Source organism: Fukomys damarensis, unplaced genomic scaffold, assembly GCF_012274545.1.
Source record: "Fukomys damarensis isolate Sample0158 unplaced genomic scaffold, DMR_v1.0_HiC HiC_scaffold_16, whole genome shotgun sequence".
In the NCBI taxonomy this organism is placed as follows: domain Eukaryota; kingdom Metazoa; phylum Chordata; class Mammalia; order Rodentia; family Bathyergidae; genus Fukomys; species Fukomys damarensis.
The window spans coordinates 57166510-57189409 of record NW_022900928.1 but is presented as its reverse complement, the minus strand read 5'-3'; the positions used below and the strand labels follow the sequence as shown (position 1 = coordinate 57189409).

Genomic DNA, 22900 nt, shown 5'->3' with positions numbered 1-22900 from the left:
ACGTTTGACTAATTTAACAATATGAAAAAAATCACTGTTTCGGGAATTGGCCATATGTTTTAATTTCAGGAACCTTCCCATTAGGGCGCTCTTATATTACTGAACACAATTAACACATTCATACTTTATGGGAAATATGTTATTATTGATCTTTTCAATGAAAAAATACTCGTCTTTCTCAGGGCCGGTATCTGTGAAGATATAAAATATACATCAAAATTATTACCCATTCCAAAAGTAACACCAAAATGTCTGAATTTCCAATAACAAAGTGAGTACTTCAGAATTTGCCACTGAAACACAGGAGGAGGGGCTGAAGATGTAGTTCTTGCAGTGCTTGCCAAGCACATACAAGGTTATGAATTCAATCCTCAGCACTGCAAAAACAAGAAACAAAAACAAAAAAGGGAAGCACTTCCAGTAATAGGGAGGAGTAGAAACTCACAGATAAAATCTAACAGCACATACTACGAAATGGGATCAGGAAACTGTAACCTGTCCTGACTCGGAGTATCCTCTTCCATGATGATGCAGAGTGTGATCTGTGAAAAGAGGCTCGGAAATGTGATTGTTTCTGTCTGGAGAATATGTCGTTTGGGAATAGAACACAGTGTACACTTAAGTGCACTAACATCAGTCTTTTATTATTATTTTGTAACTTCTTGCCCACAAAGTACTACCCAGAGGTACCAAGGAGCAGACAGCAGCCGGAAGTATTTAGCTTTGACTTCTGAGCAGATGTAACACCAGTTCTTCATCCTCTGCTAAAGACAGGCCTGTATCCAAAGGCTCTAAGGTTTCCCACTTGGCCTTCTTTCTATGGTGACTTGTTGGTCCCATGGCTTCTACTTCGCTGTTCCTTTTCTTCATTCCCTGCTTCTTCTTGGTATCACTGGTGAGAACAAATCCAATAGTTTACTTTATAAATAAATAAACTTATTGGCATGAAATCAAACGTTTGAAACAGGACAAAACTGCCAGCGACAGATAGCTGGTAAAGTGATATTATTCAAGAAGAAAAGAAACCACAACATTAAGACATGTGTGTCACACACAACTACCTTCCCACCAGCAGATGAGGAAAGAGGGACTGTCATGTGCCAGGCAGGCACAGAGCACTGAATGGTGTACTATCCCAACTTCACAATAATTCTAGGATGCTCTGGATATGTTAGATACAATTTAAAGACACTAAGAGGCCCCTTATATGCTTGGCTTCACTCCATGATTATCCTATCAAACCACCTCAACATAAAGTTAGGCTATCCTTTAGGTAGCAGTCTGTGAGGATAACAGGTAAAAACGAAAGATACTGATTCTAATACTCACTGCATTAAGTTGTGATAAGGAGAACACGAGTAAAATATAATCTACAATATTACAGATTTCTTAAGACACCAAATAAATGTCTTCCAAAATCTGTATCTAGGATACACAGTCTTAAGAAAGTGAATGGTATTGTAGATATTTTACACATAAGTGACATATGAACCATAAAAATACAACTAGTTTTTGAAAGCAGAGGAAATCACTTTATACTTTAAAAAATAACAAACAATTATCTTCAAGCACTTTGAGGAAACATTTCATGTTCAAGATGATCCAAATAGAAAGCATGCAGCAAGATGACAACTGGGTAAGATCCTCCAGCAATTTTACTCCATAGGCATGGAAAGTTAACAGCTTGTGTAGCAAACTACTAGATCGAGAGCTAAGAAAATCAATTGGTATACTTTGAAAATAGCTTGTTATAATCAAAAGATTTTTTTTAAACCTTAATGGTAACTACAAAGCAAAAACCTAAGAGAGACAAACTCAAAGTAATGATCAAGGAACCAAATCACACTATTAGAGTAATTCACTTAACTCCCAAGGAAGATTATGATAGAAAAAGAAAGTACAACAAAACTAGAAAACAAGTTACATTAATAGTTGTACTAAGACCTTATCAATAATTGCTGAGATGGTTAAATTTAATTGTAAATTTGGCTTGGGAGCTATGTATATTACTAAAACACAATTCTGGGTGTGTGTTTGGTTGGATCATGGAGGCATGACCTTAAGTACTATATATGGTCCCTGACACCTTTCTTTCTGACACTATTCAACTGACTGCTCTGCTTCCTGGCTGGCTTAAGTATTATTGCTTTACCACACCAGTCCATGTTGTTTCTCCCTTGGAGCCAACAGGAAACAGACTGAATCCCTTAAAACCATAAACTAAATTAAACCTATCCTCCTTTCAGTTTGTGGGTGTCAGGTATTGTGTTGCAGTGAAGGGAAAGTAGACTTGTATAAATGTATTTAATTCTCCAATTAATGGGTGGGGCATGGCACTGGGTTTCACAAACATACCCCTTACAAAAGTAAGGGATGTAAATCTTTAGTTTAGTGTAATAGTAGCTGGCTGTGCATGTCAGTGCCTTTCCCGGAGGCACAGAGGAAGCAATCTGTATTTACCCACTTGGTATGACAAATGGCAAGGTGTGTGCATGTGTGCAAAAGTTTCAAACTGAAATTTTTACACACATTATGCTCTAACAGGTTATGTATATGTTTACCTGAGCATCACAGAAAGTACAATAAACTCACACTATTCTAGGATTTGTTTTGTTTTGTTTTTTTGAGACAGGGTCTCACTATGTAGTTGAGATTGACCTGGAACTCACTATTTAGTCCAGGCTGATCTCGAACTCAGTGATCCTCCTGCCTCAGCCTCCCGAGGGCTGGGATTACAGGCATGCGCAACCAACACCCAGCTTAGGATTTGTTTTTTTAAAAAGTTTTCTTTTGATTTTTCTGGTAGAATTCAATAGAATGCCACATGAAAAATCAGATTTGCAAATTTTGGAGATTAAAAGTGAACCATCAGATTACTTATGCATGGATGATGAAGATCATACATTATGGTAAAATACATGTTTTTATAACAGAACAGTGGTATGGGTGTATGATGATGATATGATGACTCTAACATTGGCCAGGTGAGCCAAATTCAGTGTTAATAAAATGGAGCAAGAATCAACTGATACAGACATAGGGTATGCAGACTTCTTTGATTCAGATGATGAAGAAAACAGTGCATAATTGACTAGTTGAAATGTTGCAAAATGGTCACACAACCAAACAGTTGTGTTCAATGTTAGAACTAAGTCCAAAAATATAGTGAGGATCTTGGCAGGGATGAAACCTACTGGACAGAATGTCAACACTGCCAGAACTAAGAGACAATCTACAATGTGGGAAAAAATTTTTACCAGCTGTACCTCAGACAAAGGACTATTATCAAGGATATATAAAGAACTCAAAACAATCAGTCCCCCCAAATATAAAGACCCGATCCAAAAATGGGCATCCGAAATGAACAGACATTTCTCATACAAAGAAGTAAAAGCAGCAAGAAAATATATGAAAAAATGTTCCACATCACTGGTCATTCGAGAGATGCAGATGAAAACAACACTGAGATTCCACCTCACCCCACAAAGAATGGCTGCTCTCAAGAAATCACACAATAACAAATGTTGGCGGGGTTGTGGGGAGAAAGGAACCCTCCTCCATTGTTGGTGGGAGTGCAGACTAGTGCAACCACTATGGAAATCAATATGGAGATACCTCAAAGAGCTTGGACTGGAGGTTCCATTTGACCCAGCCATCCCTCTGTTGGGTATCTTTCCAAGAGAACTGAAAGAATCATATCACAGAGAAGTATGCGCACCCATGTTTATAGCGGCACAGTTTATAATAGCTAAATCTTGGAAACAACCTATTTGCCCATCCGTTGGAAACTGGATAAAGAAGTTGTGGTTTTTCTATAAAATGGAATATTACTCAGCCATAAAGAGTGAGAGAATAGATTCATTCATAGGAAAATGGATACATATTGAAGATATACTCCTAAGTGATATAAATAAGTCCCACATGTGTAAATACCAAATAGTTTCCCTGGTGTGAATATTCTGCAACAATGCATAAGATTCTAATAAGATTACTGACATTTAGAAATGGGAGGAAAGGAGCTAAAGGAGTAGGGAAGGTGTGATACGTAGGGGAAGAACAAAAAGGGAAAAGAAAAAAATGTGAGAGAATGAAAAGATGAAAATAAAGTGTTTGTAGATGGGGAGGGGAGGAGGGGGTGAAGGGAGGGCAGAGGTAAGGGGAAAAAAATGAGAATCAAGACTTGCCATGTAAAGGTACATGATCCCAACAATGAATGTAACTGTACTGTATCCCTAAATGTACCAATAAACTCAATAAAAAAAAAAAAATAGAAGCAAAAAAAAAAAAAAAAAAAAAAAAAAAAAAAAAAAAAAAAATAGAAACACTGCCAGTCAGTGTTGGAAACTGCAGCAGAAGAAATGCTACAAGATGCTGTAAAATACCAAAGGCTGGAATACAAATAAAATGTTCTTATGGATAAATAGCCATACTCAGAAATGTATTTATTATGACACCTCACTGGCTGAACTGAAACCATTCATAGTTCTGCTGTACTTAGGAGGGCTTTCATGTGGTAATTGCAGGAATGAAAATAACTTATGGAAAAGCAATGGGTATAGGCTTGAGGTTTGTAGAATAACAATGACACTGAGATTTGGTTTCCTTCAAAACTGCCTGAGGTTTGATGACAAAACCAGTCACCAAGAAAGAAAAAGAACTGATAATCTGTCATTGTCTGACAGATCTGAGAGTAACTGCCAAGCAAGTTACATACCATCTGAAAACATGACTAATGATAAACATCTAGCAGTAGTTCATAGCCAATGCAGCTTCAGGTAGTACATATCAAAAGCCAAAAAAAAACAAAAACCTTCAAAATATGGCATAAAAATTTATGCCCTTGCAGATGTGAACTTATTATGCTTTCAATTTAGAAATTTACCCTGGAAATCCAGGTCTTTATTCACATACTAATAAACCAAATAATGCTGTGAACAGATGTTGCTCCTGTCTTCCAAAATAATCACAATGTGACATTCAACAATTGGTTCACTAGTTTCCAATCAATCTTATATTTGCTAAGAGAGCACAAGTCGACCAATGTAGGAACTATATACAAGAACAAAGGAGAAATTCCAACTGAAATGTTGCAATTTCAAAAGAGAGAATCTTTGAATTTCAGAAAGATTTACATTGGCTTTGTATATGGCAAAGAAAAACAAACTGGTACTGCTGATGTCAACATTACATGATGGAAATATTGATAGGGAAACATCAACAAAACAGAAGCCTGAGATGAAAACTTTCCACAACAAATACAAAGGTGGAATAGATGTTGTTGATGAGTTATGCAGCAACTATGATGTCACTCAAAACACAACGGATTACCAGTGGTCATGTTTTATTCAATCCTAAACATATGGCATAAAGAGTTGATAGTTTACAATGAAAATAACAAATGAAAAATATCATGGAGAAATGTTCATAAAGGATTAGGACTGGAACTCCTAACTGGAACTAAGAGATCATTTACAATGGACGGAAAACAAAATGTTTCTGCCCAGGGAACTACACAAAAAAAACATGGAGCAAAACATTAACAGTGAACAGGCAGGTGCAGCATCCTAAAGGCTTACTATAATAATAGGAAAATGAAAAAGATGTCAACTGTACCCTACAAGAAAGGACAGGTAAACAAAACATACATACTAACAGTGTAAGGGATACTTGCATATGGAACATGCAATTTTCATGAGTGAGGACTGGCTTGGGTGTGACCACTGAAGAAAAGATTGTTTTTCCAGTAAAGTTCTAAAGTTATTTTCATTGTAGTTCACATAAGTTTTTATTTCTGATGTTATCTTTTAGGTTTTGTAAGCAAGTAAACAGCTAATGTAAAAATGTTGATGTTTATTCTAAATTCACAATAAATATTAAGAATTTAATATTTTAATGGACATTTTTTGATCCTGTTAACTATATAGTGCATAATAACAACCTCCTGATAAAACAGCAAGACCAATGGTATGTCAAGTATGTCTTACAAAAAGATCAGGAAAGCAAATGACATGCTGTCAATGTAAGCGATACATGTGTACAAAATATGCTGCTGTCATGTGTGAAGACTACCTTAGATGTAATAATTGAAGTATTTTTGTTTTGTTTTGTGGAGTGTTACTGCTATTTTTATTATAGTTCACAGTATTTATGATGTTCTTTATTAGACTTTGCACACCAAAAACCAGTCAATATTGAAAATTTTGATACCTTTTTATAAACAATAAATATTAAAAATGCAATTCTTTTATTTTTATAATATTTTCCTGTTAAGCACTCATTGTTTAATACAATAAAATGATGAAACTAAAATGAATAATTTACCAATTGAAATATTCTAAAGAATAAATGTGGGCTTGACATACCCATGTTTATTCACCTTTATGACAAAAAAATGTGTTAAGCCAAGACAATGCTTGAATGGATAAAATAAGATTCAACCATATGTTGCCTATAAGAAACTCATTTTTCTAAGGATATGCACAGGCACAGTGAAAGAGATACAATATTCCAAGAAAATGGAAGATGAAAGAAAGCAGGAGTAATCATATGGTATGATTTGGATCTGGAATCTCCCAGAGATGAAGCTTGTAGAAGGTGACTGGATTATGGAGGGTGTTATACTCATCAGTGAAATAAACCATGGGTACACTCCAAACTAAACACGTTGTACAAGGTGGGGTCTTGGTTGGAAGTGGGTAACTAGAGGTTTGAAACAGAAGAATATATCGCCTCCTCAACTCCTCCCTTGTCTCTGCTTCCTCACTGTTATGACTCAAATAGCTTTCCTCTGCCCAGGTCCTTCTCCAGTGCTGTTTCTGCATTTATGCTTGAGCCATGGGTAGAAACTTTTGAAACAAATAAAACCTCTCCTTGTTTAAGTTGTGGATGTTGGATGTTTTGTCCCCATCACAAGAAACTTTTTTACATAATATATTAATATCAGGTAAAATAAGACTTTTAAGTTAAAAACAGGGAAAAAAAGACAAGAAAGGTCATTATATAGTCATAAAGAGGCAATTTCAGCAAGAAGAAACAACAATTCTAAATATATACACATTCAATACCAGCCCAAATATATTAAACAAGTATTAAGGGACCTAATGAAAGACACAGACTCCAACACAGTAATATCTGGGGACTCTAACACCCACACATTTGGCTATGGACAGGTTATCCAGTCAGGAGATCACCAAAGATTCAAGATTTATTCTAGACCAAATGGATCTGACATATACTAAAAATACTATCCAACTGTGGCCAAACACACATTTTCTCATAAGCACAAAGAACATTATCTAGCTTAGGTATAATAGAATACAAAACAAGTCTTGATTTTTTTTAAAAAATGGAACCATATCAAGTACCTTTTCTGATTAGAATGCAATAAAGCTAGGTATCAGTAATGAGAAAAACTTTGGAAACTACATAAATACATAGAAATTAAGCAATGTACTTTTGAATGACCAATATCTCAAGGAAGAAATTAAGATGAAAAATTTCTTAAAATAAATTTCTAAAAATTTCTTAAAATAAAATGGAGACACAACATACCAAAACCTATGGGATAAAGGTAAGCAGCACTAAGAGGACATATATAGCAATCAATGCTCACATCCAAAAATATATATCTAATATTTTTTAAAAATTCTATCTATATCTCAAGGAACTAAAAAAACAAGAACAAGCTAAATTTAAAGTCAGTATAAAGACTAAAGATGACAGCAGATATAAATTTAATGGAAAATAAAAAAATTTTAAAATACAAAGTATAAACAAAACAAAACCTGAGCTGGTTTTGGATAAACAAAATAAAATAAAACCTGAGCTAAACTAATGGGGAAAAGGAAATATAAGACAAAGAAAAAGACATGAAAAAAGGGAAACATTACATCTGATATCACCAGGACATAAAAGTTCATTAGAAATCATTCTGAATAATTATATGCCAAACAACTTGATAATCTAGATAAAATGGACAAATTCCTACACATACACACCTGACCAAGGTTGATTCATTAAGAAATAAAAAATTCAAACACAAGAGAAACAAGTAATGAGATTGAAACAATAATAAAAAGCTTACCAATAAAGAAAAGCTCAGGAACAAACAGTTCTAATGCTGAATTCTACCAAACATTTAAAGAAGAACTAGTAACACTTCTCCTTTAGTTATTCTAAGTAAAAAGGAAAGAGATTCTTGCTAACACATTCTTGAAAGTCAGCATCACTGTACTGTGATGCCCAAATCAGTAAGGACACAGGCACACACAAAAAAAATTTGGGCCAATATCCTTGATAAGTATAGACACAAAAGTCTTTCTCAAGAAAATACTAGGAAGAATAACAAAAGCAATTCTAGGCAAGAGAGACATGACAGGGGCTATCACAATCTCCAACTTGACACTACACTACAAAGCCACTGAGACAAAAGCAGTATGGTACTGGCAAATAAACAGACCTTAGGATCAGTGGCATAGATTAGAAGATGCAGAAACAACTCCAGAATTAATCAGCTACCTCATCTTTGACAAAAGAGCCAACCATCCTCACTAGACGAAAGGTAGCCTCTTTTTTTTTTTTTTTTTGGTAGCCTCTTTAATAAATGGTGTTGGAAAAACTGTATTTCAACCTGCCAAAGATTAAAACTAGACCCCTATCTTTCACCAGGCACTAAACTAAAATCAAAGCATATTAAAGATCTAAATATTAAAACAAACATTAAACTTGCTGCAAAATAAGTTAAGTAGAACTCTTGAAGACAGAGGCAAAGGAAAGGACTTCATGAAAAAAATCCTGAGTAGGAACCCTTCTTCACTGCTGGTGGGAGTGCAGTCTGGTGTAAACACTATGGAAATCATATGGAGATACCCCAAAGAACTAGGATTGGAAGTCCCATTTGACCCAGCTATTCCCCTGCTGGACATCTTCCCAAAAGAATTAAGAGTCATACCATAGTGATATATGTGCACCCATGTTTATAGCAGCATAGTTTATAATAGCTAAAATTTGGAAACAGCCCAACTGCCCATCAACTGGAGACTAGATAAAGATGTGTTTTTTATATAAAATGGAGTACTACTCAGCCACAAAGAATGAGACACTAGAGACATTTATAGCTAAATGGATGCATATTTAAATATTATGTGCCATACTCTCAAGTAAAATAAACAGGACACACATGTATGAATACTGAATAGTTTCTCTGGTGTGAAAAAGTAAAAGTGTAAATAAGGATCAAAATGTGTAACTGATAATGTGAAATAGGAAGAAAAGGTCCAAAGGGGAAGGAGAAATGGGATGGGCTGGGGAAAGGAAAGAAGTGAATGGAATTAATATGAGAAAATGAAAAAATGGAAACAAAGTCTTTGTAAATAGGGAGGGGTGGAGGAGTTTAAGGGAGGGCAGGGGAATGGGGGAAAAATAAGAACCAAGATATAGATTATGTAAAGGTACAAATTTCCAATGATGAGTGTCATGATATTATATACCTAAAATGTGCCAATAAACTCAATAAAAAAAAAAGGAAAGTACTAGGAAACCAATGCCAACAGCACATAAAAAACTATTCACCATGATCAAGTGGAATTAATCTGAAGGACACCACAATGGTTCAATACAGTATATGCAAATCAATAAACATGATATGCCAGATCAACAGGATGAAAGATTAAAACCATATGGTCATTTCAACTGATACAGAAAAGGACTTGGATAAAATTCAACACCCTTTCATGATAAATATGCGGAACAACTCAGGCATACAAGAAATGTAGTTCAACATAGGAAAAGGCCATTTATAATAGGCCAATAGCTAACATTACATTGAATGGCCTTTTTTTTTTTTTTTGAAGACTTGAAAAAGGACAAACATGCTAACTCTCACCATTTTTATTCAACTTGGTGCTAGAAGTTCTAGTCAGAGTAATTAGGAAAGAGAAAGGAATAAAGGCCATTCAAATTAGAAAAGAAGTTAAACTGACACTGTTTTGCAGTTTATATGATTTTATATATGAATACTAGAAATTCCATCAAAAAACAATTAGAATACTGTAAATAAATTCAGTAAAGTTGCAGCATACAATACTACCATGATAATCAGTAGCACTGTCATATGCCAATAGTAATTATCTGAAATAGAAATCAAGAAAGCAATCCAATTTAATATAGCTATTAAATAATATTTATATACAATGATACAGAGAGTTCATGAACTTAATTATTCCCACATTTTGGTGACAAACTTAAGTAGACAAGAACTGAATAAAATTTAATCATTAGGTTCAATGTTGACCTTATGAAGAAATTCAGTTTGCAACGAGAATAATGGAATCAAGTTTGTTTACCAAGATACCACTCTAATATTATAGTATATAACATATCACATAATATTTAAAATATTATATATGAATTTAACCAAAGATGTGTAAGAACTCCACAATAAAGACTATAAAACATCGATGAAAGAAACTGAAGAGGATATAAAAAAAATTAAAGACATCCCATGTTCATGGATTGGAAAAATCAGTATTACTAAAATGTCCATTCCACTCAATGCAACTTATAGATTCCAGCAATCTATATCAAAATATCAATGGCATTCTTCACAAAGCTAGAAAAAAAATAAATTTATATGGAATCACAAAACCAAATGAAAACCTGAATGGTCAAAGCTATTTTGAGCAAATAGAACAAAGAAAGAGATATTAGTCTACTAACTTCACAAAGTTGTAATGATCAAAACTGCATGATATTTTAGCATAAAAACAAATGCTGATTAATTGAACAGAGATGCCAATTGATTTTCAATATACTAAGAACATACACTACAGAAAAGGAAGTCTTTTCAATTAAGTGGTGCTCAGAAAATTGGATACAGACACCCAGAAGTAGGTTTCTAGACTTCTATCTCTCACCAGTAACAAAAATCAACTCAAAATGAATTCAATATTCAAATATAAGATTTCAAATTATTAAATTACTACACAAATACACAGGGAAAATGTGCTAGGATATTGCAATGGGCAAGGATTCTTTTTTGGACAAGATCCTAAAAGCAAAGTAAACAGAGTACAGAGTCAACCTATAGAATGGGACAAATATTTGCAATGAATCCATATGACAAGAAGCTGATAGCCAGAATGCATAAAGAATTCAAAAAACTCAATAACAAATAACAAATAACTGCTTAAAATGAGCACAGAGTGGTAATGTACCTGTCATCCCTATACTCTGGGAGACTGAGGAAGGAGGATAACAGGTTCAAGCCCAGCCTGGGCAGCTGAGCCTTAGAGAGACCCTATCTCAAAAATAAAATAAGGGTTGCAGTATATAGCTCAGTACGAAGAGCCAGGGCTCAATCCCAACCACTGACTCCCACCTCAAAAAGGGCAATAGACCTAAAGAGGCATTTTTCACAAGATGTATGAGTGATCAACAGATACATGAAAAAATATTCAACATCAATAATAATCATGAAAATGAATGAAACTCAAAACCATAAGGACACTTCACCCCAGTAAGAATAACTGTTATCCGAAAAGCTAAAGATACCAATTAATGGTGAGAAAATGGAATCCTTGCACACTTAATGAGAATATAATTTAGCATTGTTATTAAGGAAAAGAGTATGCAGGGACCTCAAAAAATTAAAAATAAAACTACCATATGACTTGACAATCCCACTCATAGATTTATATCCCAAAAGAAATGCAATTGGTATATTCAAGAGACAATCTGCTTGCTAAATTTTCACTGGAGCACTATTCATAATGGCCAAGACATGGAAACAACATAAATGTTCATCAACTGATAAATAAAGAAAATACAGTAGGCAGAGGAGCTCTGATCCCCATCTACTTGGTATTCACTGGAAACTCATGATGTCCAATTAAGGAGTAGGATTTCATAATCAGTTGGTTAACAGACTAATGTAGGTAGTAGTTGTCAATCTAATTTCTTGGATCTTATTTTCTACAAGGAGGGGGTGAGGGATAGGCAACTTAGTTAGAACCTGCCTTAAAATGAAAAAAGAGATGCCCATTGAGGTGATGATACTCTTAAGTGATAAAAATGGACACACGTGTAAATATCAAATAGTTTCTCTAGTGTGAGAAACTGAAAGTATAAGTAAGGACCAAAAAGCATAACAGATAATGTGAAATAGGGAGAAAAGGGACAAAGAGGAAGGGGTAGGGGAAAGGAAAGAAGGGAATGGAATTAATATCAGAAAATGAAAAATAATGGAAAGAATGTCTTTATAGGCAGGGAGGGAGGGGTTGGAGGGAGGGATTGAAGGGAGGGCAGGGGAATGGGGAAAAAATAAGCACTAAGATTGATTATATAAAGATACAAATTTCCAACAATGACTGTCATTATACTGTATACATTAACTATACCAATAAAATTAATTTTTAAAAATGAAAAAGGGGGGGTGTAATTCAGTGTGAAGGCCTTGAGTTCAATTTCCAGTACAGCTGAAAAGAAGAGAAAGAGGAGGATGGGGTGGAGGGCAAGAAAGACGAAGGAGTTGTTGTTCTACTAGGTGCTCTATGGCAGCATATTATTGGTACAGTTGAAGATAATGAGTCTGCTGAAAGAATGAAATGCAATGTAGGTTCAAACCAGGGTAACAACTGTGGGTTTTCTTCATAAGCTTACTCTACTGATGTGAGATAATCCATAGTCTAACTGACAATTAGATAGTGTCCTACAAGATAAGGCAGAGTCTCTTAGTTACTTTTCTCATTGCTGTGACAAAATACCCGACATCCACAAAGGAGGAAAGGTTTATTTTAGTTCATAGTTTGTAGAAATTTCAGTCCATAGTAATCTGGCTCTAAGGTAGGGTGGTATAGGAGAGGGACAAGGTGGAGGAGAAACAATCCATGGCAGGGCAGAAAGCAGCTCAGAGTGAGCTTCCCCTTCCCTTTCATTCCATCCAGGCTACAAGCCTGTTGATTGGTGCTACCCACACCCAGGTGGGTCTTAGCATTATCCACACTAAGTGTGATGTTAAACCAATCAGTGAACTAATTTAGCAGCCACACACCCTTAATCCATATTCACACACTCTAGATCCAGTCACCTCTGAAAAGTTCCACCTTTGAGTGCATGAGGCTTTGGGTGGACATCTAGTTACAAGCCATAACACAGAGTTTTCAAGACAGAATGCCACATTTTATCTTGTAGTACTTCTGTGGGATGTAAATTGCTAATTCTTTCCACGTTTTTCCAATGTATGAAGAAAATTTCAGGAAAAAAAAAAAACAACACAATTGCTCAACATTAAAAACATATGACAAGCCAGGCATGGTGGCGCACGACTGTAATCCCAGCACTCAGGCAGCTGAGGCTGGATGATTGCTGTGAGTTCGAGACCAGCGTGGGCCATATAGTAAGTTCCAGGACAGTCTCAACTACATAGTGAGACCCTGTCTCAAAAAAACAAAACAAAACAACAAACATATGACAAACATACTCATGTCTACAAAAGTAAGGCTCAGCTCAAAGCAAAAATGTACCTTTACTGTTAAAACAAAAACCAAAGAATTCAAAGCTAATTTTTCAATAATCCACAACTTACAGATTTCATTACTACAGTCTAATGCTATTAAAAGAATTGTTCCCACAACAAAAGTACAAAGAAAAATACTGTGTAATGCATATCTGAACAATGACAGAGATAAAGTCAAAGCTTTTGAAATTTTAGTGAAAAAAGCTATATAAAACTTTGTCATAGTCCTCAAAGCAAACATCTGATCCAATTATTCATTGCTAATAATTCAGAAGAAATGATAACTCTGGGAAAGAAATTCAGTTTTAAAAAATTTTTAAGGACTGATTTTTAAGTCGATTCAAAGTTTCTTATTTTCTAAATTTCCTGAACTTCAAATCCAAAATTCTCCTAGAAACTGAAAGATTTTTTTCAATACTTTTGATTTTTGGTTTTAATTTTTTTCAGTTTTTAGACAGGGTCCCACTAAATATTCCAGGCTGGCCTCAAATTCACAATCATCATGCTTCAGCTTCTTGAATGCTGGGTTTACAAGCATGTGCCACTATACATAGCTGCAACATTTTAATTTTCAGACATTTGTAGTTATCTAGTCTCTCACAATAAGAATGGTGCCTGTGTTCATGAGCAACAAAAAGCAGCGAGGAAAGCTTGGAGTCAGCCCTCTTACATCAGCATTCTACTAGTGCCCTCCTATACTGTATCATCTTCCAGCTGGGTCTCCTTTTTTTCTTCAAGACCCATCTCTAATTCCTCATCTTTCCCAAAAGGCACCTAATCTGCCTATTAAAGAGGATCTCTTTCCTCTGAATTCACACAGCTTGAAATGTTTATTAGTCATTTTGCACTCAGCATTCCTATTTCCTGAAACTAACATGTTTTTTTTTTGTTAGTATGCATCTTAAATCTCAATTCGATGTAGATTCCTGAATGTAAAAAATTAGCACAACCCTCTGAAAGACAATTTGGCAGTACTTTTCAATAATTTTAAAGTAAAGCAGTTTTTCTTCTGGAAATTTTCCCCAGGGCAATAATAACTAGGGATATGTGGACTGCACCCCACCACCCCAATGCCTGGCACAGTCAAAAGGAGGGCTGCACCCCAAGACTGCTGTGCTGGCAGCGCCAGAATCTGGATCTGCACTACAGAGGTGCCCAGGGCCATAAAGGCCATAGTTATGAGCTTCAGAAGATAGAGCATAAGGAAACAACAGAGAGAGCTCCACTTTGAGGCTCCTTGATGAAAGCTGAAGGCCACTGGGAAAGTGAAGAAAATCTCTGCAATAAAGGTCCACTGGACTACCATGGTTGGTAAGCCGGTGAGATCAGCACCTCCCATCAGAACCTGGACTCACTTCAGAAGAAGGGCAGCTGAAACCTGCAATACAACCTTGCAGAGTTCAATCTCAGAGGAGGTCAAGGAGCTCAAGAAGCTCAACTTGGGCCTTGCAGCCAGAAATCAGCCTGAATTTTAGTGGACTATGGCTGCCTTGCTGAGACTAACAGACTTGGATTTGCATACTGCTGCCCACACTGTCTACTGTGACAGCAGAGACATACCCTAAAGGAGGTGCCCCTGTTTTTTCTTTTCCTCTTTCTCTTTCCTTCCCTCCTTGTTCTTGTTCCTGTCCTATTTCAGATTTTTATTCTGTTACCTTCACTTGATTGTCATTAAGGTGAATACAGTCTTTAGCTTCCCTATTGTTATTAGTTTGTTTGGTTCTTGTCTTTGTTCCTTCACTTTGTCTTTTCCACTTGTCTTCAACAGTTTTTCAAAGTTTGTGTCATCTTCCTTTGTCCTCTATCATCACTTCTAACCTTTCCCGCTCCTTCTGTCTCTCTATCCCTCCCTTCCAGCTCTTTTTACAATATGTCCTCATCCCAAAGGCTAAATATGCTATATTGAAGGGTTTCTTTACTACAAACATATTTTGAGGTAGTCCTTGATTTTGATGTAGTTTACATGGTTTAAAGTAACACATTAATAGATATCATAAACTGTCATTTTCTACGCAGTGTTTGATACTATTGTTGATGCTGATTGTATCACTTGGGCTAAGGTGTCATAATTGATCTAATCAGTTGTCCTTCCTGGTATACCAAAAAGGAGATTGCCTGAGAGTCATTAATTAGAGACTCAAAACCTAAAGGCCAGCTATAACAGCAAGACACCTCTGAGAAGCAAACATTCTGTAAGGGCTCTAAGTACAGGCAATAAAGATACTCACAATAAGTACTGAAGCATAAACCCAGAAATTAAACCAAAAATACAAATGAGAAGACACCTAAACAAGGTACAATCCCAAATTTCCAGCTCACAAAAGGCAAATTCTGGCAGAAACTAAGTGGAAAAATCTGATAATTAACCACCTGGACACCCTGAACTGATGATAGCATGGAAAGTAACAAAACAGATGAACAAGGCTCCAGAAAAATTCAAAACAGAAATAATTTCCCAGATAACTATAGATATGGTGAGCAGAATGAAAAATGTAATTAAAGACGCTAGAACAGAAACATATATATATATATAAAAAAATAGATGAGCTCAGGACCATAATGGAAGCCATGAATGCTCAGCATAGGAAAGAAATGAAAATCATGTATGGCCCTACATGGGAAGGAAATGAAAACCATGGATGGCCCTACATAGGAAAGAAATGGAATCCACAAAACAGATATCCAGGAGATTAAAAACTTTATTGAAAGTATTCACATATCAGGATGAGCCAATGTGAAGACAGAATATCAGATATTGAAGACAGGACAGCAGTTTGTGACCATGAAAAGAGAGATCTCTTAAAAATAGTAAGGGACAATGAGAAATCGATCCAGTAGCCGCTAGATGACACAAAGAGGAATGACATACAACTGATAGAGATCCATGAAAAAACAACAGGAAAAAGTACAAATGACATGAAAAAAAATTTTTTTCACAGAAATAATGGCAGAAAATTTTCCAACCCAAGGAAAAGAATTTGACATACTAAGTGAGGCATATAGGACTCCAATTAGCCAAGATTAAAAAAACAAAAAAAACAGAAAACAAAAATCTATACCTAGACATATAATAGTCAAGATCCTGGAAACCCATCAGAAGAACATACTACAAGCAATTAGAGAAAAGAAACAAAGCACATGCAAAGAAAAGCTCATCAGAATCACAGGAGACTCTTCAACCCAAACCCTCAAGTTAAGGAAAGCCTTCATTGAAGTATTTCAAGCTTTAAAAGAAAACAACCTAAACCTAGATCAATGTATCCTACACAACTCTTTTAAAATTGATGGGGAAGTAAGATACTTCCACAACAAAGAACAAATGAAAAACTTCATGAATACCAAACCAGCACCCCAAACAATTCTAAACAATATACTAGAAAAAAACAATGTGGGTCACAACTCCATGAGGCCCAATAGAGCAAGGGCATCAGGCAAGGCAAGAAATTAAAGGGAAAGGGGAGAAAAATAAATAGTCAACAACAGGAAAATATCATCACAAGGATAAGTCAATGCATATCAGTTATAGTCATCAATATTAATGCCCTTAATTCACCAATCAAAAGAAACAGTCTGGCAGAATGGATTTAAGAACCCAAATCAAATGATATGCTGCATACAAGAAACACATTTAATTCAAAAAGAAATTCACAGACTGAAAGTAAAAGGATGGAAAACAGTTCTCCGTGTGACAGGAAAAAAAGCAGAAGTAGCTCTTTTCAGATCAAGTGGATTTCAACCAAAACTAAATAAGAAAGACAAAGAAGGTCACTACATCCTTATAAAGGGAATAATCCAAAAGGAAGAAATGACAATCATAAATATATATGAACCAAATACTAGTGCACAAAACAATTAATGGAGAAGAAAAACCAAATAAGCACTAATACAATTACAGCAGAGGATCTCAATGCCCCACTGTCACAAATAGACAGATCATCTAGACAGAAATTCAAAAACGAAATACTAGAACTGAACCAAACTTTAGAACAAATGGGCTTAATGGATGTCTACAGAATATTCCATTGCACAAAATCAGAATACACATTCTTTGCAGCTGCACACGGGTCATTCTCCAAAATATACCACATACTAACTCATGGAACATGACTAAGTAAATACACAGGAATTGAAGTTATCCCCTGTATATTATCAGACCGTAGTGCAATTAAATGGAAGATGAATAGTACAAGAACTTCACAAACACATGGAAATTGAATAACACCCTCTTGAACAACCAATGGGTCAGAGAGGACATTAAAGACAAAATTAGTTTCTACAATTAAATGATAATGTCAATAAAACATACAGAATCTATGGGACACAATGAAAGCAGTTCTACAAGGGAAATTCATAGCAGCAAATACCCACACTAGGAAAACAGAATGAGGTCAAATAAATGACCTAATGCTGAACCTCAAGCTCCTAGAAAAAGAAGAACAAGGCAAAGATCAAAGCCCTAAACATCAAAACAGAAACACTACACTGGCTGGAATATAGGTTAGGTAGAACTCTTGAAGACACTGGCATAGGAAAAGACTTTACCAGCAAAACCTCAGTAGCACAGAAACCAGCATAGGGAATCAACAACTGGGATCTCATCTTATTAAAAAGTCTCTGTACCACAAGAGAAACCACCACAAGAGCTAAGAGACAACTACAATGTGGGAAGAAAATTTTTACCAGCTGCTCCTCAGACATAGGACTACTACTATCTAGAATATATAAAGAACTTTAAGAATCAGACTCCCCAAATTTAAAGACCCAATTCAAAAATGAGCATCTGAAATGAAAAGACATTTCTCATACCAAGAAATAAAAGCAGTAAATATATGAAAAAATGTTCATCATTACTGGTCATTCAAGAGAAGCAGATGAAAACAACACTGACATTCTACCTCATTCCAGAAAGAATGGTTGCTATCAAGAAATCCATCAATCAACAACAAATGCTGGTGGGGTTGTGGGGAGAGAGGAACACTTCTCCATTGCTGTAAATGCAGTCTAGTGCGACCTCCATGGAAACCAACATGATGATACCTCAAATAACTAGGACTAGAAGTCCCATTTGACCCAGCTATTCCCCTGCTGGGTATCTTCCCAAAACAATTAAAAGAATCACACCACAGCAATATATTTGCACCCATGTTTATAGCAGCACAGTTTATAATAGCTAAAAATTTGGAAACAGTTCAATTGCTCATCAACAGGAGACTAGATAAAGAAGATGTGTTTTTTTTTTAAATAAAATGCAATACTACTCAGCCATAAAGAACTAGAAACTAGATACATTTATAGCTAAATCGATGCATAACGGGCAACACTCTTCAGTGAAATAAACAGGACACACGTGTAAATATCATATAGTTTTTCTGGTATGTTAAACCGAAAGTGTAAATCAGGATCAAAATGTATAATAGATAAGGTGAAATAAGAAGAGAAGGGGGGCCGGGGATTTAGCTCAGCAGTTCACTGGCCTGCCTTGCAAGCACAAGGATCCGAGTTCAATCCCCAGTACCAAAAAAAAAAAAAAAAAAAAAAAATGAAGAGAAGTTCCAAAGGGGAGAAGGTCCAAAGGGGAAGGGGAAGTGGCACGGTAGGGGAAAGTAGGGAAAGGAATAAATATGAGAAAATGAAAAAATGGAAACAAAGTCTTTGTAACAGGGAGGGGTGAAGGAGTTGAAGGGAGGGCAGGGGAATGGGGAAAAATAAGAACCAAGATATATCATGTAAAGGTACAAATTTCCAATGATGAATGTCATTGAACGATATATCTAAAATGTACCAATAAACTCAATGAAAAAGAGATTTAATAACAAGAATATTCAACAAAAAGCTATTTTTAATTTCTGTAAATTGGAAACTCCAAAATCCAACTATAAAAATCAATTCAATTAATTATAAAATTAGAATCAAATATTATGTAGCTGCTAAAAACACCATTGTAGCAATTTATTTGAAGAGTTTAATACAGAATAAGAGTCCATGCATTATTTTTAAGACTGTATATTTACATACAAAACTGCTTTTTAAATTATTTTTGCTAATATACTTATATTCTGATCTTTCTGTAATAATTCTGCAATACTCTGCAATTAAAATGTAAATTTAATTGGAAATTCTGGGAAGCTAGATACATGTTAACTATTCTTTGCAATTACACACAACTTAGAAGCATACAAAGTACATGTGCTACCTATGTTTTGTTACTATTAAAGATGTGATGTCTGACTTAGGGTCCTTTGATTCACAGAAATATGCGGAAAAGGTAAGACTTGCAAGATCAGGATATATGGGTTATTTTCAGGAAAGGGAAGGGAAAAAGAAAGGGAGAAGGGAAGGAAGGTGGGGAAAAAAACTGCAATTGTGTCATAAATTTATGGAATTTCTTGGCATGTTAGATGCTTGGACTACAAATTCAATGTCTTTACTAAGACAAATGTAAAAAAACATAAAGAATTCATTTCCTTGAAACAAAAATCCTTTGAAACATGGAGCCACCAGGATTCAAAACATTTTCTGTGATGACAAAAAGGTTAGAAGCTACACTTAAGAACATGGACATAAGGAAAAATTTTAGGAGTGCCCTTTACAATTAATCATATTGCCCTGGTATCCATAGGCTGAAAGTTTTCTGAATACATGAATAAACCCACTAGGAAGACTCATCTATGGGGGTGGGGAGTGTCCTGTGCTCCTTCAAATGACTCCTAATGCTCCATGACCCAAAGTTTTGGTTTTTGTTTGCTTTTTGACAGTACTAGGGGTTAAACCCTGAGCCATCTCATTGAATTGTATTCCCTGCCCTTTTTATTTTTTGAGAAAGGGTCTCAGTATGTAATCCAAAGTGGCCCCAACCTCTATCCTCCTACCTCAGTCTCCCAGAGTGCTTGGATTATAGGAATGCCACCCCACCTGGTTAAAGTTGTTTCTTAAAAGGAAAAAATGGAAATAAAGCCTTTGTAAATAAGGGAAGGTGGAGGGGGTGAAGGGAGGGCAGGGGTTTGGGGAAAAAATAAGAACCAAGATCTGTCATGTAAAGGTACAAGATGAATGTAACTGTACTGTATACTTAACAAGTACCAATAAACTTTAAAAAAAAAAAATAGCTGTTTCTTGTTTCATCGAAGGCCCTCCAGAAAAATTTACAAGGAATGAGGGGAAACCTGAGTGACTCTTATTCTTTTTTGGTGACCTAGAGTAAACTTTGCTTATTATATTAAATTCTAGCTAGTGGTACATGCCTATAATCCCAGCCCTGATAAGCTGAAGCAGGAAGACAAAGTTTGAGGCCTGCTACAGCTAGATCAAGAGACTCTGTCTCAAATCAAAAATACTAAATTTGCTGACCAGAGATAGCTCACATTTGCCTTTTAGGGTTACACAGAATGTATAGCCTCAATCTAAGGTTCAGGAATGTACCAATTTTTCTACATGTGATGAGGCTCCAATATGCATATGTATGTTTTTTCAATAAAAATTATTTGCTGTCTTTGCTTGGGGAGGTATGGCTTTGGGGATTCATCTCCAGGCTGTTGCCAGAGCCTAGCTATCAGGAGGTGCAGCACTACAAATACTAGTATGCACGTATCACTACACTATGATGTCACGCCCATCAACAGATGAATGGATAAAGAAAATGTGGTATAAACACACAATATTATTCAGCATAAAAATGAATGAAATCATGTCATTTGCAGCAAGATGGATAGAACTTGAGGCCCTAATTTTATGTGAAATAAAATAGACATGTAGGACCAGGGGGTTAGCTCCGTGGTTTTGCCGCTTGCCTTGCAAGTGTAAGGACCCGAGTTCGATCCACCGTACCAAAAAAAAAAAAAAAAAAAAAAAAAAGGGGATAAAAACAATAATTTAAAAAGAAAAAAAAAAAAAAAAAAAAAAAAAAAAAAAAAAAAAAAGTGGATTAAAATAGTCATGTAAAGTTAGATAGCAAATGGTTTCTGTTCTATGAAAAACTTAAAAAGTTTAGTTAAAGACTTAACAAAGGAGAGATAGTGGGAAACAAAAAGACTGTAGCAGGAGGACTGCAAGTCTGAGTTCAGACAGAGCAATTTAGCAACTTAGTGAGACCATGTTTCAAGACTTAAAGCATGCAGGGGTGAGGGAAGGCGGGGCGTGGTTCAATGGAAAGGCCCTAGGTTCAATCCCAACCAAAGAACTGCAAAAAGTCAGAATTTGTAGAGATGGGAGCAAAGGATTGGGGGGGCAATAAAAAATAATATGAGTACACATGTACCAATACCCCAGAATGAATGCAACTATTACGTACTGCAAATGTACGCACACAAACAAAGGAACTATCTCTAGGTCACTCCTCATGTGCTCTAAGTAACAAGCCTTTCGTCACTCTTTTATTTCCAGATTATGCTTTGCACTCACCATGAGATGAAACCATTATGTCTTGTTTCACACTGACCTTCCATAGTGTTAAGTAGCTGAGGAGTCCACTCTGTCATATCGGATCAAATGGAATGATCCCTAACTAAAACCATGGTCTCATCTTCATAACCACTGATTTATTTTAAGACAGTATATAAGTAGACTTAATTTCAAGAAGTCCAAGTCATAGTGAAAATTAAGACATTAATAGCAAAGGAAAATGATACAGCAAAAAGAGTACATAATAATCTCAGGCTCTGGATGAGAAATGAGGCAATATCTTCAACATTACAAAAAGAACATAACTTGGCATTTCTTTTTCAGTTCTTTTGATTATTTTCATTTTCTTCTTTTTTCTTTTTACCATGGCATTTCAATTTAAAATGAGTAATTGTGATCTTTACAATAATATATAACTCCTCAGTGAAGTACTGACAGTCTCTTTTGGTCAAACTTCAGTCAGGCTCTCGTGAGTCCTCCTGACTAGTGGCTCTGCTACTTAGTCCAGTTTTAGTAAGAATCCCAAAGTTGGCTTATCAGAAATCTCCCCTTGGTATCTAATCAAAGTCCCCATCTTCCACCTTCAATCTTTTCACCCTGGCCTGCTTTCAGCAATAATCTCATCAAACCTAGGATTCCCATAGCCTGATGACCCTTACTCTCTCTTCCTTGGCTATACAGCTCCACTTGTCTTTGTTTTATTAGGAGTCGAGCCCCACATCGCTCTTTCCTACTACAAAACTCCAATGCAGGAGGCCCTCTTGAATAATGTCTGGCTTACTATTCTTTAACAAGTGTCATAAATAATTTTTAACAGCATGTATAATGGTCCACAAATCACTACAATTCCAAGGGAAAATAATTAGATTTTCCTTTTGTAGCAAAAGTGGGAATGTTGGTTTCTCCTCAATACACTAACCTTTAAACTTAGAGTAGATTCACTGTCAGAAAATAAATATCTAAACAAATAAAATGTTATTTGTATGTATA

At 35.6% G+C, this 22900-nt stretch overlaps 1 protein-coding gene across 1 annotated transcript in view; it reads right to left on the bottom strand.

The window, feature by feature from the left end:
* Window positions 1–659: 659 nt before the first annotated feature.
* Window positions 660–22900, bottom strand: part of Ddx10 (DEAD-box helicase 10) — a 291709-nt gene continuing 269468 nt past the window's right edge. Inside the window, exon 18 of the mRNA XM_010610645.3 lies at window positions 660–892. Within this exon, the coding sequence (XP_010608947.1) occupies window positions 718–892 (175 nt within the window). The 3' untranslated portion in view covers window positions 660–717. The remainder of the gene's footprint in view (window positions 893–22900) is intronic.